The sequence below is a fragment of the Dryas octopetala genome, chromosome 1, assembly GCF_963921425.1.
Source record: "Dryas octopetala chromosome 1, drDryOcto1.1, whole genome shotgun sequence".
In the NCBI taxonomy this organism is placed as follows: domain Eukaryota; kingdom Viridiplantae; phylum Streptophyta; class Magnoliopsida; order Rosales; family Rosaceae; genus Dryas; species Dryas octopetala.
The window spans coordinates 32,094,729-32,111,970 of NC_141366.1; the positions used below are offsets into that span (position 1 = coordinate 32,094,729).

General features: G+C 35.1%; 1 protein-coding gene across 1 annotated transcript; it reads right to left on the minus strand.

The window, feature by feature from the left end:
* Positions 1-1,907: 1,907 nt before the first annotated feature.
* On the minus strand, positions 1,908-4,139 carry LOC147299829 (uncharacterized). The gene is made up of 3 exons (XM_086255171.1): positions 4,035-4,139; positions 2,755-2,836; positions 1,908-2,512 (listed from the first exon to the last, which is right to left on the minus strand). Exons 1-3 carry the CDS (start codon positions 4,050-4,052, stop codon positions 1,995-1,997), a joined length of 618 nt encoding a protein of 205 aa, XP_086111297.1. The 5' UTR covers positions 4,053-4,139; the 3' UTR covers positions 1,908-1,994.
* Positions 4,140-17,242: the final 13,103 nt, after the last annotated feature.

Sequence of the window (17,242 nt, forward strand, 5' to 3'; positions counted from 1 at the left end):
GTATAATTCATTGAGAAATGAAGTTGCAGTGGTGAGAAGGGATTGAAGATTTAAATTCTGTTATTTAAATTTCATAGTGTGCGCGGAAAGTGAAGTCCCTTCAGCAGAGAGTGATAAAACGATCTAAACCCAAAGGCGCATTAGGACCATCGGTTGCGGTCGAAGTTAGGATATCTTGCACTTTAGCTGTGGTTAAAGTGAAGATGTGCATTGCAATTTATATTTCAATATGCATCGAGTGTTAATTTGTATAATAGGACACTCGGGGCCACAGTGGTAAAATGCATGGTATGGAACGTGCAGACCTGTTTGATTTATTATATGGATTAACTTTTTATCCATATTATGAGGCTTAAATCGAAGAAGTGTAGCATAACATTCATGCATTAATAAAATTATTATATTATATATTATTTGCTCCATGTTGTATGTTTCAATGAGCTTCAGTATAAATAATTTTGCATGAAAAGGTTGAATGTCCATACTGAGCCGTTGGTTTGAGCTCATCCCCTTATAGACTTTGTAGGTACTGTGTAGCGAAAGTTAGTGTAAAACTGACCGGGAGTAATTAAGGTAATTAAGCGTGAACCAAATCGGAGCTAATTAAGATTTTGAGATTGTGAGTGTTGTATTGTACAGAAGTATGACTTACATTATAAATGAAGCTTGAATCCAGTTTGTAGTATAATAATAGTACGAAGTTTATTTCTATTTATTTTATTTTCCTATGTCACATTCTGGTTATATAACTTAATTTTATAATTAGAGTGTGATTCACACCTTAATTCGAGATTAACTCTTAATCCCGGATTGAGGTGTGACAAATCTATAGATTCGTCGTCCAAAGTCACTTTAGGCGAGGGATCTATAGGTTCGTCACCCAAAGTCACTTTAGGCGAAGAATAATTTTGTCGCCTAAAAGAGACCTTAGGCGACGAAGAGCTTGTTTCCTCGCCTAAAGTGACCTTGGGCGACTAGTTCCTTAACCATGATCGATCATTCATACACCCTAAACGCTAAACCTAACTTCTACATTTTCGATTGAAATAATTTTTTGTATGGATGATCTTTGAGTAGGAGACTAAGAAATGATCGGTTCGGATCATTAAAAATACGATAGAGATGTAAACTTCTATATATACATACACTTGAAGAGTATAATTCAATTAACTCTTTCGTTAAAACCTTGTTGTTTTAATAACTGTGAAGATCACAACGTGATTTCAACGATCAGAGCCGTTCATTTTCTATGTTTGTACACAAAGATCATCCATAAGAAAAATCGGTCAAATCGAAATTCATCTACCCGTTCGATTAGCATTAGAAAAACCACGATCGTTCATAATTTTGACCATCATTACCTGACTTCTACATCTCTAAGTGAGGTAATTTTTTGCAAAGATGATCTTTGAGTGAGGAACTAAAAAATGAACGGTTCGGATCATTGGAAACATGATCTAGATGTGAGCTTCTACATATAAATACACTTGAAAAATATAATTTTATTAACTTTTTTGTTGACACTTTGTCGATTCAACAATTGTGAATACTACAATGTGATTTCAATGATCAGAGTCATTCATTTTATTAGTTTATACTCAAAGATCTTCCCTGCAAAAAAGTCAGCCAAATCGAAATTCATCTACTTGTTCGATTAGTATTAGAAAATTCACAATCGTTCATAAGTTTGAGCACTGTTACCTAACTTCTACATCTCCGATTAAGCTAATTTTTTGCAGGGATGATCTTTGAGTGAGAAATTAAAAAATGAACGGTTCGGATCATTGGAAACAGGATCGCATCGTATGCTATCACATACATAAAATTGTACACAAAAAAAGGCATTAGGACTTTGGGCGAGAAAGTGCAAATTTGACTTTAACATCCCAATTCTGAATTCCCACAGATGGAGGCAAGTAACTAGAAAATCATGATGAATGATCGATGATCATAGGCAGGAATGCACCATAATCTGTATATGGATCGATGGATGATTACATGACTGTGCAAGCTTGGGGGTTCTCATCACTGAAACAAGTAGAGCGGGTGTTACAATAGCCCCTCCCTGCAGGCACTCCACCGCCATAACTGTCATAAACGGGCCTTCCACAATAACCATCATACTGAATGAATGGAGCTGGGCCTAGTGCACCATAACCACTGTAGCATGGCCCACCCGGACGCCCATGATAACAATCCATACAACACGGGTTACCAGTAGCTGGCGGGTACCCGGGAACAGGTCCAGGAAGCACCTTCACTGGCACCGTTGCCGGAGGCTTGGTAACCGTTGGTGGCTTTGCTGTGGCTCCATCAGCTGCAGGTTTAGGCTTCTCTAGGTCTTTGGGCTTAGTATCTGGTGGTTTGGGCTTGGGTGGGTCTTTGATCTCAATGCTCTTAATGGCGCCCCCTCCTTTGTAACACAGCTTGTCCCTGATCTTTTCAGGACTGCAGCAAACCACTTTGATAATCACTAGGTTTTGCTTTTCGTCGTATGTCTGGTCTCGTATTTCTCTTGTTCACAAAATCCAATACCACATTCCACATATAGAATTACTCAGTTACACATTTCTTTCCTTAAAAAAAAAAAAACAAAGAAACTTTTTGTGTTGCTCCATATATAATCAGTTTAGCTACTATAAATTAGATTGATTAAGATGTTAGTGAAAGGAGAATTTAATTAATTAATTATAGATAAACGCATATAGGTTCATACAGAAATAGACAAATTAGGGAAAAGATCGAGAGACTCACGAGGGAATTTGCAGAGAACCCTTTTGACCTTCTTATAGCATTTGTGGCACTGAAGGTCCACCTTCAGCCACATTATCGTGACCTGAAATCATTTGTAACAATAAAAAAAAATGTACATATATTAAGCGATGATAATTAAGAATTATATATATAATATAGATTTCTGTGCAGAAGTACAGAAAGTTAGAAGCTTTGTGGTTGGTGGTTCGTAGACAAAAGGCAGTGGATATAGCCGCAGAATCAGGTTGTGACAGAGAAGATTGAGCGGTACTATGTGACAAAATAAAGAACAAAGAACCAAAAAAAACCAACAAAATACCATGCACTTGAAGAAAAATAATAGGACTGTTATTTACACACCTTTTTTTTTTCTTTTTGCACACCCTTTTAAAAAAAAATCAAAAATCAAAAGAAAAGACACACACACTCCTCACCTAACACACCCCTCATTCTCAACCTCACCCCGACCACTTCCCCTCCTTCACCCGACCCACCCATCCCCCTCCCTCCCTCACCCGACCACTGCAAGCAGCACCCGAGCCCTACCCCCAACCTCCTCCACTCTCTCTTTTCTTCTCTCCTCCCTCCCTTCCTTCCTTCATCTCGCCTGCAACACCAATGGCCGAGCACATCGTCTCCAGCCAGCAAGTCGAGCTTCACCCTTCTTCTCCGAGCTCGCCTGCAACGCCGCGCCTCAACCTGCTGCAACCACAACGAAGCACCACTGCCAACAAAAAAATCGCAGCTGGTTCGGCGACTATATACCGAATGGGTCGTGGATGTTCGACGGCTACCTGTCGAATAGGTTGTGGATGTTCGGTGGGTGGCTGTTGAAGGAAACTCAAATTTTTGGCAGACCAATGCCGAATGAAGGAGAAAGGGAGGGAGGGAGGAGAGAAGAAAAGAGAGAGAGGAGGGGATTGGGGGTGGGGCTCGGGTGCTGCTCTCAGTGGTCGGCTGAAGGGGCAAAGGGCTGGGTGGGTGTGGCTAGGTGAGGGAAGGGCTGCGTGGGTCGATGAGGGAGAGGAAGGGGCTGGGTGTGTGTGTTTTTTTTTTGTCTGTTGATGGGGTGTGCAAAAGAGAGAAAATGAAGTTGGTTTTTGAGTGTGGGAATGAGAGATGTGTATTTTCCTTTAATTTTAATTTTTTTTATTTTTTTTAAAGATGTGTAAATAGGAGCCCTAAAAAATAATAGCAACCACAAAAATTAAGAGAAAGTATCAAATGGGTTATCTAGATAGTTATCTAGAGATCCAAAAGCATAAACTTTACCAACATACCTTTTCCTTTTCCGCCATTGGAGTGAGTGCTGATCAGGCTCAGCTAAAATGATTGAATAGGACGTACGTATTCGAACTGGAGATTCACTGATTGAGGAATTGGGTATAAAAACAGGGGAAGAGGGAGAAGAGGGAGACAGATAGAGACAGATTCAATAAGAGGACAAATTGCTTCTCAAGGAAGAAAGAAACAGAGAGGGAGTGAAAGACGTGAGCTCACAATTTGTTCGTACAGAAACTAAGATCCAATGGGATGTGGACACGTAAATTGTTTTGGAAAGTCGATTTTTATGGTGTGATCATTGGAGTTGCCTTTATATTAATGGAGTGGCCTTTTGATCGCTAGAGGTCATTATGTGCTGGCTTTTGAGTTTTGACTCACCTAACTCACCTCACCTTCCATGTCGTTTCAATCTTATTATAATCATGAAGTCGTTATAAATATATATTTCACAAAAAGTAAAATTACATGCTAAGTTATCTAGCTATATAGCAAATTAAGGTAGACATACAAATAGTTTGGTCAAGGGCCTAGCCTGCCAATAGTATTCCATGATCATCAAACCATTGATTAAAGTAAATTATATTGTAAGGTACATAAATATATATATGAAATATAGTTGGGTGAGGTGCATGCAATTATGGATCGATCGTGCACCATTGCAGCGCCACATGGCATATTGGACTACCTGCGCCACATGGCATATTGGTCTACCTAGTTGCAACTTCGATTGAAGTTGAGACCTTTCCAGTAATTATAATTAATGAACACATACTCTATGGTTCTGGACCTTCCGGTCCTTCTAGAACTTCTGGATTTACCATCATCAGCAACTTCTGGTGTAAATCATATATGGGACTTGATTCATTTTTATTTATTATTACGTAATTAATGTTGGGGGCCAAGCAAGTTATTAAATTTCAAGATTTTCGACTAAATTTGTCAAAAATTTTGTTTTTTTAGGATTTCGAAATCGAAACACATATTTAATAATTTTTCGAGAAGATTTTGCCGAAATTTTTGAAATTCCTGCAAAATTAACCAAAATTTATTGAAATTATCAAAATTTTACTATTTTCTATTTTCTCCAACTTCAGAAATTCACAAAAAATAGCTCGAGACTCCAAATAATTCACCGAAAAATTCTACAGACTCGTATTGATGAGTACTAATTTCCTATGACATCAAAATAGTCAAATTTCTTTCAGAAAAATTATGAAAAATCCTACTCTCATAATTTAATTATGAAAAAAATAATAATCGCCAAATTCTTGAATTTTCCTTTTCTAAAATTCATTTCCACACAACTAAGTTCTAGAATCATAACCAAAAATCTAAGTTAGCTAAAATAAACTTACGGAAATTTCTAATTCCTTTAAACAAACCTTAAAATAAGTTTGAAAAATTTAAGTAACAAAATTACCATAAGCCAAAATTTGGGTTGTTACACTCAGTGAAGACAAAGCTTGGCTGGGTGAGAGGCAAGGGAAAAAAGGAAGGAAAAAAAAAAAAAGATTGAAGAGAGAGGCACGGGGAAAAAAAGTAAGGAAAGAAAAAAAAAAAAGAGAAAAAATGAGGGGGGGGGGGGGTTTGGGGCCTTTAGGCAATTGGAAAGAAAAAAAAAGGTTTGGAATTTCTTTTAGTTATTTTAAACCCTAAACTCTAATACATTTATATATAAAAAAATAATTAAAAATATCCTAAAGGGCCTAAAACCTAATATCCTAAAGAATATATAATATATAGGGTTTAATATATAGATTATAGAGTATAAAGAATATTAGGGTATATAGAGTATTAGGATTTAGATTTTAGTGTATAAATAAATTATAGAGTATAAAGAATATACTAATTTTATTTATTCATTATACTAATTTTATTTAACAGTATTTACTCCAGCGCGCATTATATTCACCGTATATCACATGAAACCTATTATATAATTTGGTTTCTTCAATGTTTTTTATCAATTTAGTAGATAATATGTTAAATAAACATATGTTAAAGTTTCATTAAAATTTTCTGTATTTTGATAGCAATTTTCGTCGTTTCCGTTTAATTTTTGTCGAAATTTAAAAATTGTCGAAATTTTCATCAAAATTTTCTCGAAATCTGAAATTTAATTCCTTAGGGGCCAGGGAAGGAAACAATAAAGGATATCAAAATTCAAAAACTGTGGGCTCAAGAAAGTGGCTGCATGCTGAGAAAACTGTTCAAATGTCCTAGCTTTCCTGTTGGCCTTTCTCACACCAAAGCAGTTCACTCTCATTTTCTTCTTTTCCTTTTTCTTTGTTTGGTAGTCCAATCTGACTATAGTATTGACAAAGTGGAAGCTATGGCTTCTATATTTATTATTTAGTTATCACACGTCATTTGTGTATATTACTATATATTTTTAGTCACTTATTTTGCTTATTTTTTCGTCAAGACATGCAATAGTATTTCAAGACCACATACACTTTAACGATAGTCGATAGTTATTTATGTGGTAAAAGTTTTATGGAGAGCTATAAGTTTTATTAATCTGATTAAAAGTTACTGTTCTTTTATCATATCCAAAATGAGAAGTTACTATTCTTTTTCTAAATTTTTCTAACGTACCTTAGCATTTTCAGGAAATAATTCAATATAATAATTTTATTGTCCTTTGGATCTTTATTGAGCATGCTATTGCTATCCTTTAACTTTGTCTTCTTGATTTGATTATGTAAATAAAAAATGTATTTTAAATTTTAGGGCCTGCGTAAGCCATTCGTTGTTTTGTAAATGCACAGGATCATATTCATGGTAGTTACAAGCAAGGAATAAAATTTTGAGTTTCAAGAAAATTTCGACGAAAATTTCAAAGATTTTTAAATTTCAACAGAAATTAGATGGAAATGACGGAAATTGCTATCAAAATACGGAAATTTTGAATGAAACTTTACCATATGTTTATTTAACATATTATCTACTAAATTGATAAAAAAACATTAAAGAAATCAAATTATATAGTAGGTTTCATGTGATATAAGGTGAATATAATGCGCGCTGGAGTAAATACTGTTAAATAAAATTAGTATAATGAATAAACAAAATTAGTATATTCTTTATACTAATTAATTTAATTATACACTCAAATCTAAACCCTAATACTCTATATATTCTATATACCCTAATACTCTTTATACTCTATAATCTATACATTAAACCCTATATACTCTATATTTTTTAGGATATTAGGTTTTAAGCCCTTTAGGATACTTTTAATTATTTTTTTATATAGAAATGTATTAAAGTTTAAGATTTAAAATAACTAAAAGAAATCTCAAACCTTTTTTTCTTCTTTCCAATTGCCCAAAGGCCCCAAACCCCCCCTTATTTTTTTTTTCTTTCCTTACTTTTTTTCCCCTTGCCTCTCTCGTCAGTCTTTTTTTTATTTTTTATCTTTCCTTCCTTTTTTCCCGTGTCTCTTACTTAGCCAAGCTTTGTCTTCACTAAGTGTAACAACCCAAATTTTGGCTTATGGTAATTTTGTTACTTAAATTTTTCAAATTTGTTTTAAGGTTTGTTTAAAAGAATTAGAAATTTTTTTAAATTTATTTTAACTAACTTAGACATTTGGTTGTGGTTCTAGAGCTTAGTTGTGTGGAAATGAATTTTAGAAAATGAAAATTCAAGAATTTGACGATTATTATTTTTTTCAGAATTAAATTATAAGAGTAGGATTTTTCATAATTTTTTTGAAAGCAATTTGACTATTTTGAGATTATAGGAAATTAGTACTCATCAATTCGAGTTCGTAGGATTTTTCGGTGAATTATTTGGAGTCTTGAGCTATTTTTGGTGAATTTCTGAAGTTAGAGAAAATAAACAATATGATAATTTCGATAAATTTCGGTAAATTTCGATAAATTTTGGCGAAATTTTCCCGGAAAATTATTAAACATGTGTTTCGATTTTGACACCCTAAAAAAACGAAATTTAATTCCTTGGTTACAAGATAAATAAATAGGCAATGACTAATTTGTACCCAAAATAAAATAAAAGATGAACAAAAGACCAATAATATATTGTCGCAATCGCTTTCTTAGTGCAAAATGAAAAAAGATGTGTTCATTTCTCACGGAAGTGGTCTAAACTCTAAAGTCTAGAACCCCATAATAAGTGCAATTTAATATTAGGGTGTCGTATACCACTCCATTACCCACCAAAGATATATAGTTGTCAACTTGTCATAAGTCATAAGTGGTGGGGACAATGATTAGGTAGCAACATAAACATTTCTGGTGCCGACAATTCTCACCTAGGATGGGCTTAGCTTCAATATCTCAAGTACAGGCCCAATTTTATAAACAAATCGCCACATGGAATTTGGGCCAATGCTAGCTTTCATTCATAGTGCTGCAAGCCCACATACGATTTGGAGATGGACTTGAGTCACTCGGCTTAACTTAAGAGAGGCACATACTCCGGGACATGGGTTCAAAATGAATACAGATTATTTTCAATATCCAAAAAAATAAGAAGAAATGAATACATACCCACCCATAAAAAGCCCACATTTGTACTGCCAGAACAATTTGGGCTTTTACAGTTGGGTTCAACAATATGAAAAATCTATATCTTTATTACAAAGGCAATTCTAAAAGGATCCCACTATCTATTTTCTAAATTCCACAATTTTTTTCTTCAATGTTTCCAATTTTACACCAAATTGTTTATAAATAAATAAATAAATAAAAAAACAACAACAAAAACAACAAACCTAGGAAACCCCACTTATCACCAGTGGCCTCTCTCTCTCTCTCTCTCTCTCTCTCTCTCTCTCTCTCTCTCTCTCTCTCTCTCTCTCTCTCTCTCTCTCTCTCTCCCTCCCCCCTCCCCCCCTATTGACATGTTGAGGGCCAATGACCTTCAACTCCTTAGGTTGTACGAATATTATCTGCTAATTAGCCACCTTTATTTCTCTTTCCGTCTCTCTCTCCCATTAACATGTTTGGGGCCAACAACCTTCAGCTCCTTAGGTTGTACCAATATTGTTCCCAAACTTAACCACCTCTGTCTCTCTCTCATGTTGACATGTTAGGGTCAATGACCTTCAGCTCCCTAGGTTGCACCAATATACTCTCCAACTTAACCACCTAAATCCAACATAGGTGGAGGCAAGCCCAATGGACCTGTCCAAGTTTGAAGTTTTAACTTAAAAGGCCTCGGTGCAAGTTAGGGAATATCTCACTTAATATATAGACAATCATTTATTTGAGATATGGGACAATTCTATTTGATAGAAATCCTAACAATCTCCACCTTGGATCAAATCACAATTCTTACAAATTTTTCTCTTAGCTCACCTTAAATCATCTTAACCATCCATCGCCCCTACGCATGATCAACCAACATTACAATGCATCCGTCCCAATTGATGATACCATATGTTAGGGCCCAATGGCTTTTGGCCCCTGAGGTTGCAAAGAAAGTGTCCCCAAAATAACCACATGGGTGTCACTCCTCATAATCCGAGTATGTAACAAAAGTACATATCTTGAGGGCACCTAAGATTATAACACCTATACCTCGAGTGTCACAATCCCGAATATTTTCAATTAAAATAAGTTAAGTCTTTTGGTTTAGTAAAATAGGTTAGATCAGAGTATTTAAATACACAAGATACAAAATATAATACTTTTATTAAAGACCAACCTCCAAGTTATTGTTGTTCAAAGTAGTAACCTTGAAGAATGTATCCCAAATACGTACATCGAATTTTGAAATCACTTTCTTTTGAGGTTGTGTAAGTCAGCTTCAATTCTTAACTCTTTCTATTTTTCTTTTAGAGGTACTTAAAATAAATGAAATATTGTCAATACTGCTTTAACAAATAAGTATGATACAAACCAATATCAATAGACTCGATATAATAATTACACAAACCAACAACAATTTTGAAGCCGTGTGAAAACCTCTTATGATATACACTAACTAACATTTCCTTTTGAGTTTTATTTGAAAGATTATGTGATTGAATATTTTCTGGTGTTAAAGTTTTTGGAATTTTAATTGCACTGGCTGACATTTATTGCAAAGTTAAGGTGTTTTTTGGGAGGATTGTGCAAGAAGAGGGTTAAACTATTGCACTGTGTATTCATAGGCGGGTTTTTACTTGCCATAGCTGCCATAAAAATCTTGAAGTAGTTTCGTAGATTTAATTATTTTAAAATTTTTTAAGTGTGTCATTTATAATGATTTTTTGAAAATGTAAAATCATAATGAATTCATTTTTGAATAAGTAGGGGAGAAAGAGGAATAAAACGGTACATTTTGTATTTTTTTCATCCATATGTTAAAACTAATTATAATTATTTTATGAATGATTTTATTTATATTAATTCAATGAAAAAAAAATTGTCAAACTCAATGACACTTTATAGAATTCTATAAAAGTTTGTCATTCAAACTCTATATGATTCTATAATTAAAAGTCTATCATTCGACTCTATACAATATTGTAGAGTATATGAAAGTCAATAAAAAATCAAGGACTATGCAAAAGTCTTTCGCTTAAAAAGAATTCTACAGAACTCTACAGGGTACTCTAATTTTAAAAAAAATAAAACCACAAACACACAATTTTACTGGCAAAATTCCTAAATAAACTTGTCTAATTAATTTTTTTATTTTTTTTAAAAACCCTTCAATAATCAAGTTCTTAGGCCCAAGGTAATATATGACTTGGATCTAGATTGAAGCCTCTCCAAGTTTCTGTTATCTTGGGCAAATATATATAACTAAAAAATCAAAAAACTAACCGAACTAATCGGCTCTATTCGGTCTGGTTTTTTCTTTTTTGTTTAGTTATCGATTTGGTTATCAGAACCGATAGGTACAAACCGGTTTGGTTTTAGTTTTGGAATCCCATTCATAATGGTTATAACCGAAGGATATTTATTTATTATTATTATTAACACTTACTAACACTTACGTATTATCTTTAACCCTTATTTATTGATTATTTCATTCATCAACAAGCTATATAGGCCCGGAAACACAAAACACTATATATAGAGGCCAAAAAACAAATGAACCAAACACCCACTATCCAATAGAAGATATGGAAAGGAAGAGGCAAACACTTCTTTCCTCAAGAGTTTCAACCCATGATGAGAGAGAGAGATGCTTGAGAGAAAACAAGAGATGAAGAGAATGAGAAAGCTAGAGATATGGAGGTGCATCAGTACGCTTAAAGAACCCTAGGGTTTCTCTATTTGTTGTATTTAAAGGATTTCAATATATATAAAAACCTAAGATATATGCAGCTTACATATTTTATTTCCCACAACTTACTTCCATTTTTCAAAGCCAATCTCATCCATTCTCTTAAAGGCGAAGTTGTAAATAGTTCCAGCTTTTCAGCTACAATTCTTGTCTCGTATTTAGAATGCTAGGTGAAAAGTTTATTTGGAATCTTTTGCTTATCTATAATCTTTGTTAGGTTAAGTATAATTATCTTGTTATACTTCCTAGTCAACATAAACTTTTAGAAACTATGCATGTTTTGCTTACATACTATGACTTTGTCATAATGAGGATGTTATTAATTAATTTTAAAGGATAGGCAAGGAATTAAATTTTCGGATTTCGAGAAAATTTCGATGAAAATTTTGAAGATTTTTTAATTTCGACAAAAATTAGACGGAAACGATAAAAATTGCTATCAAAATACGAAAATTTTTAAAGAAACTTTATCATATGTTTATTTAATATATTATTTACTAAATTGATAAAAAAACATTGAAGAAACCAAATTATATAGTGGGTTTTATGTAATATAAGGTGAATATAATGCGTGCTGGAGCAAATACTGTTAAATAAAATTAGTATAATGAATAAATAAAATTAGTATATTCTTTATACTCAATAATTTAATTATACACTAAAATCTAAACTCTAATGCTCTATATACTCTATATACCCTAATACTCTTTATATTCTATAATCTATACATTAAACTATATATACTATATATTCTTTAGGATATTAGGTTTTAGGCCCTTGAGGATATTTTTAATTATTTTTTTATATAGAAATATATTAGAGTTTAGGATTTAAAATAACTAAACGAAATCTCAAACTTTTTTTTTTCCTTACTTTTTTCCCCCGTGCCTCTCTCTTCAGTCTTTTTTTTTTTTTTTTCCTTCCTTTTTTCTCGTGCCTCTCACCCAGCCAAGCTTTGTCTTCACTGAGTGTAACAACCCAAATTTTGGCTTATGGTAATTTTGTTACTTAAATTTTTCAAACTTGTCTTAAGGTTTGTTTAAAGGAATTAAAAATTTTCTTAAGTTTATTTTAACTAACTTAGACCTTTGGTTGTGGTTTTAGAGCTTAGTTGTGTGGAAATGAATTTTAAAAAAAGGAAAATTCAAGAATTTGGCGATTATTATTTTTTTCAGAATTAAATTATGAGAGTAGGATTTTTTTATAATTCTGAGAGTAATTTGACTATTTTGAGGTCATAAGAAATTAGTACTCATCAACACAAGTCCGTATAATTTTTCGGTGAATTATTTGGAGTCTCAACCTAATTTTGGTGAATTTCTGAAGTTGGAGAAAATAGAAAATAGGAAAATTTCGATAAATTTTAAAAATTTCAGCGAAATCTTCTCTAAAAATTGTTAAATATGTGTTTCAATTTCGGAACTCTAAAAAAATGAAATTTAATACCTTAAGGATAGGTTAATGGCCGGAAACAATCCCTAGGCTTGTGAAAAAATTAATGTGGCCTTTTGAAAGGATTTTATATGAGGATAACTATCCGTTATAAAAGGAAAAGTTGGAAAATTCTATAAAGAGTTCAATCTCTTGACATAGAATGAAATGTTTTTAAGATAGAGCTTGAAGGCTATTGAAGGAATCGAACTTAGAGTTAAAATACAATTCTTGTAAATTAAAACTTAGTTAAGTAAAAGGGTACCTTGGAGGATTTCTTTAGGAAATCTAAGGAACTGATGAACTATTGATAACTATGTATATCACATTGGTATAGTTGATGCATAAGATGGAAGATTGATATTTTTTTACCATTTGTAGTAATCTTGTTCAAAGTGTAAGACTTTGTACATACAGTTCAGATGTTAACATTTCTCTCTAGAAGATATCTCTAAGTGTGATTCTTCTAAAACCATGTGAGAGTAGTGGCGTGTGATGGAAGTTGGCAAATGATGGACATCAACTAATTGCTAGTTGTCATATTATTTCAAAATGGTTAATGATCTTCTTCCGGTCATTACGTTTATTCCCAAAAGTCTATTTACATAGAGATAGTATGGTCAGGTCAAAGGTATGGTCAAATTTGTGATAAGGACTATCATTAGCTACCAACCATATACACACCATATTTCTTTTGTCTTTTGCTTTACAGTGTGTTTGGATGAAGGAATTTTAATTTTCACAGAAATTCATAAATGATAGAATTTAAAACTCCGTTATTTAAATTTCTATAAATTACATTTTCTATTGTTTGGATGTATGTATATAGAATTTTGTAAATGACATGAATTACAAATTTTAATTAAAGCCCCACCGACTACCCACCCACGCCACCACCTTCCCCTCCCTTTGAGTCTCCGACCACACTCGTCTCTCTCTTCCATTCTCTCTTCTCTTCTCTCTATATACTCCTCATCTCTTCTCTGCAAATTAAAATTCCTTCACAAGATTGATTTTTTTTTTCTCCAATTCCAAGAGCCTAGCAACCAAAGACAAAAAAAGCATCTCCATTAATTGCATTTTCTTATAATAAACTTAGAAATCAGGTTGGGATCAGATTGATGGGAATCCCAAATGGCAGACCAAACAAAGATTAGCCCAACATATTCCAATCACAATCGTAACTGTTACCAAACAAACAAAAAAAAGATTGGCAAAGCTGCAACGGCTGCCGGTGGAGGGAGGTGAGAGAGAGTTTAGAGAGAGAAATAAGAGAGAAAAAGAAAGGGGAGGAGGTTATGAGGGTGGTTGGAGGTGGCGTGGGTGGAGATGGGTGGGCAGTGGGCTTTATGATTTTTTGTTTTTCTAACCTTTTAATTTCTTAATATTATTTGTGGAAAAAAAAGTTTGTAAATGTAGCAAGATTTAAGTCACAAATAATTATTAGAGAGCTGAGATCAAAAGTCAGGTATAGTCTAATAGGAAGAAAACTGGCAAAGGATCCAAGTCTAGATGGTGGTTGTGGTGGGTGGGTCTTTTTTCTTAAAATCTCAAATGTCATGGAATTTGGAAATGACACCTATTTAGGTGGAATTTAAAGTCAGAATTTATGACTCTCAAATTCCATAATTTTTTCCACGTAGAATTCTAAGATTTCCGTGTTAATGAGGCCAAACAAGGGAATTGGAGATTTTCATTTCTCAAATTCTGACTTTTAATGAAATACCGAGTTAAATTTCTTTATCCAAACACACTGTTAAAGTTATTTGTTTTTACTTGAGTCAATCTGAGTTGGTACCAGTGTCGACTACCTTTGAGTTTACACACCGGGTTCATCTTCACACAGATTAAGCGAAGTCCTAGACTATCTAGGCAAGAAAAGAGCGAGAATCTCGGCTCACAATTACCTGATTCAAACCTCGGCCCGTAAGTTCCGGCCGAGGTTTCCACTTGTTTTCCTTCCGTCTATAGAAGGCGGTGGCACGCCACAATCTCTTTGTCCATGTGGCAAGAGATCCCATTTTTTAGCCAATACACCCTCATTGTTGTTACCTTTGGGGGCCACCTTTTATAAAAAAGCCTCTATTATAACTTGGTTTTTAAACACCAAGTGATCAATGTACTCTATCACTCACTATGTACCCTTCTGTATAACCTCAAACTCAAGCCTTGCTGGACAAAATTATGCATGCATTTTTTGGAGTTAACCAAAAGGATTAAGCTCTCAAACCAAATTGGCAGCTGTTTTAGAATTGGTTAAATTTAGGGTTGCTTGTTTCCATGTCAAGTGTTATATGCTCTTAGAGGATTATTATGATCGAGTAGCATAATAATCTCTATTTCATGTCAACCAGAGTTATAACCCCTTGTTTTTTTTTTTTCACTCGGGGTAGTGATTCTTGGTAGTATATATGTGCTTTATTCTCAAAGAAATATGAAATATACCTTATGTTATTTTTCATTTTAGTCCATTTTGGCTTTTAGGAGTGAGTGATGATGTATATGTGGCTTGTGGAGAAATTACAAAACAAACAAACAAACAAAACTGTAAGGGTTAGCATTGGGGTCTTGGAAAAAGGCTCCTCTCTATGTAATGTTAGAATGGGGATTCACATAGACTCCATTAACAATTGAGGATTAGTTTCACTCAATGTTTCTTCTTTCTAATGTTGTACAATGAGGATTAACAATTGAGGATTACTTCCACTGGCGGATGGTGTTGATGCAAAATTCCCGTAAGGTAGATGCAACAACTTAGGGGTAGTGACCTGGCTGATCCAAAGTCCTGCTAGATGATGATGATGTGATCTTCCTGTAGACAAACACAAGATCAAAGGAGATGGACCGGTGTGGTACCAGCCAAACACGCTCCGATGATGAAGTCAGTGATGTGTGTTTGATAGTGTTTGTATGGAAGTGAGGAAGAACATGTGATGAACTTGGGAGAATGGGAAGAACAAGGCAAATGTTCTGGGTTTATTCTCAGCAAGTCCAAGTGTGTTTTTGGTAAGCCAAAGTTTGTGCAAGTGTTTGCTTTGTGATGGCTGGATGGGTGGGGATTCTGGCTTTGTGCATATAAGTTGGTTTATATAGACAAGGGAAGGTGTGGAGAGTAAGTTACCTGCATGTGATTGAGTGGCTGAGAGAGATCCACGCGTTCGGTCATAACTAGTAGCATGCACAGCTACTCACCTCCTTTGCATTCAATGCTGCATTGAATGCAAGGATGGAAGATCAGGTGGAATGCCCCATTAGTCATGGCTGTGAGCTGGAATGTCTTATCTGTCAGAGAGTCACGTCAGGTGCACTTGAGTATGGCGGTTCGTCCCAACGTGATCTTCTTTAGGATGGCGGTGGGAGGCCGAGCCGATCCGAACACATGTCCTCACGTGTAGACGTGAAACCCATGTGTGATCGGATCGGATTTAGACAAGTCGGCCAAGCCGATTAGGTAGGTAGTGCAGTGATCCTCTCAAGTGAAATCCAGCCGCAACTAGGTTCTGAGATGACGATCACCAAAGCCGAGCCGATCCGAACTGGGAATGGAATGGACTGAGTTGATGTGGTGATGTGGAGATCCACGTCTGATCGTGATCGGTCATTGGTCCGGGCCGAGCCGAACCAATGGTTGAGATGATCAGGTGGTGACAAGATTGTCGAAGCACGTCTGATCGTGATCGGTCATTGGGCCGGGCCGAGCCGAACCAATGGTTGAGATGATCAGGTGGTGACAAGATTGTCGAAGCACGTCTGATCGTGATCGGTCATTGGGCCGGGCCGAGCCGAACCAATGGTTGAGACGATCAGATGGTGACAAGATTGTCGAAGCACGTCTGATCGTGATCGGTCATTGGGCCGGGCCGAGCCGAACCAATGGTTGAGACGATCAGGTGGTGACAAGATTGTCGAAGCACGTCTGATCGTGATCGGTCATTGGGCCGGGCCGAGCCGAACCAATGGTTGAGATGTGACTGGAGAAAGATGATCTCCAGATCTGAGCCGAACTGATGGTGTTCGAAAAAGATAATCTCTCAAATTCCTGGTGGATCTCAATGTCGGTTCGGATCGGACATGGGTAACCCGGTGGTAAGAGCCGATCTCAGATGTACATGTTGTTGGCATTTGCTGAGCTAAGATGATGACACAGATGGCTGGGTCTGACCAAGTTGACCATCAAAGAATCTGAGCAAAAATGGGACCTGGTGTGCCACGTGTTGGTCTGTGTTTGGCCATTGAATCCATGTGGATTTATCCACAAACAGAGTCCCCCAACTTCCGGTCCGAGCAGACTTGTGATGAATTGGAAGTTGAAAAAAGGTGATGACCTATAAGAAGTGACATTCGGCCTGACTTGGCCATTATGATAAAATGCAATGATAATTCCCAACTTGTTTTCGGATCAGCCTGATGTGCATGATGAAAATAAGTAGAAACTATAAATCCCTGATGATCTCAGATGGGTTTGATGTGTCCATTGAGATATTAGGAATTTTGTTTTTGAGAAAAAATATTCAAACTTATT